The 1,564-nt window shown below is 33.2% G+C and overlaps 1 protein-coding gene across 1 annotated transcript in view; it reads left to right on the top strand.

Moving 5' to 3' along the window:
* Positions 1-451, top strand: part of LOC119190262 (long-chain fatty acid transport protein 4-like) — a 10,695-nt gene extending 10,244 nt beyond the window's left edge. The window contains exon 7 of the mRNA XM_037441732.1: positions 384-451. Coding sequence (XP_037297629.1) covers positions 384-451 — 68 coding nt within the window. The remainder of the gene's footprint in view (positions 1-383) is intronic.
* Positions 452-1,564: the final 1,113 nt, after the last annotated feature.

The following is a 1,564-nucleotide window of genomic DNA, read 5'->3' as shown; positions in this document are numbered from 1 at the left end:
GATAGGTCTATTCCACGGTCTATTACAGTAAAATTTTATGAATGTTTGGTTATTCTTCTTCCTTTCAGTCGTACTCTTATCAGAGCGACAAGTTCCGTTATACTTGGTTATAAACATATTTATTCATCATCATCGTCATTAATTATTTCTTCTTCCTCCCCTCCATCTTCTTCTCTCCCTCCATTTTCATCTTCTTCCTCATCTTATTGAGTTGACGTAAATTGTACTAACAGCGATCAGTTCTTTCATCGTTGATGTGAAAATCTTCTTCTGTTGGAGATTCAACATTTGAACACGAGTGGCCTTGACAAGTGGTGCACGCTAGTGAACAAAATAAGCCTACTTTTTTGCAGCCGCATCTTGAGTTACACCCCTTTTTGCAGTTGCAAAAAATAGATTTAAGGAGTTTTTCTTGTGCAGGTGGAAGAAGCGTGTGGATTGGTTCCGATAACCGAGACTTATTATGAAGGTTTGACAAAAATTGTTCAACCGTTAGCAGAGAATATTTTAAATAACTACGTGTTTTCACTACGAAGGAATTTCCAAGACTAACTGTGATTTAGGTGCGACCTTACAAAACGGGTAGACGGAACGGCCACGCGAACAATGGAATGGTAGGCAGATGTTGTTGTTCAAGGGCACATAGTCCCTTAAAACTAGGGACTCCGTTTTCTTAACATTATATTTTCAGAATTATCGGTCAATATGAATATATTAGTCACGCAGACTTATAGTTTTACTTATATTACAAGCCCAATGATATCATAGGCAACTTAGTCATGCTTATTATGGAGAATACAACGTAAGAAAGTTCTGTAATTGTTTTTTCTCAAAAATGGTTAGTGTTATGAAAAAATGTGTAAGGACAATTTTTAGATAATTGCATGATCTACAATTTTTGTCTGACATATTTTTCATTAAACTAACCGTTTCGCTGAAAAATTCGAAAACACATTTTGCAACCTTTGACCTTGAATAAAAAAATTTACAGACATGGGATCGATGGAGACTTTTCACAATTTCATACTAATGGTGTCCCTAACATCTTTGTAAATTTTCAGCTTTCTGGGAATTAATGCAAGGTTACCCCTATTTTTAGGCTAAATTGACTGGACTATAAGTATTATTTTTACTTCGTACAATAAATGACAATATTTCTGGGGTATAATTACTTAAAAATTAGTTTGGTAATAAATCAAAGGACATGTCTGCTTTTTGTATGGCCGCTGGATCTCAATTTCAAATAGATTCTAACCAAGCTCAAACTTATTGGATAATAAAGTGGCAGAAAGTTGGAACATGGAATCATTAAATGAATAATTTTAGACCACTCTATTTAAATTAAAAATAAGATCGAATTTTCTTGGCAGACTGACTCGAAAAATGACTTCATTGATTGCTAAAAAGGGGCGGAATGTGAAATTACGTAGAATTATGTTTTTTTTTTTGACATAAATAGCTGTCAGTTATTATCATCCCAAATATATAAGTAGGGAAAATAAAAAAAAATATCATTCGCTGTTTCCCTTATATACTGACAAATATATTATATATTTTTTAATTT

This window comes from Manduca sexta, chromosome 23 (assembly GCF_014839805.1).
Source record: "Manduca sexta isolate Smith_Timp_Sample1 chromosome 23, JHU_Msex_v1.0, whole genome shotgun sequence".
Lineage (NCBI taxonomy): Eukaryota > Metazoa > Arthropoda > Insecta > Lepidoptera > Sphingidae > Manduca > Manduca sexta.
This window is presented reverse-complemented; position numbering and strand designations above follow the sequence as displayed.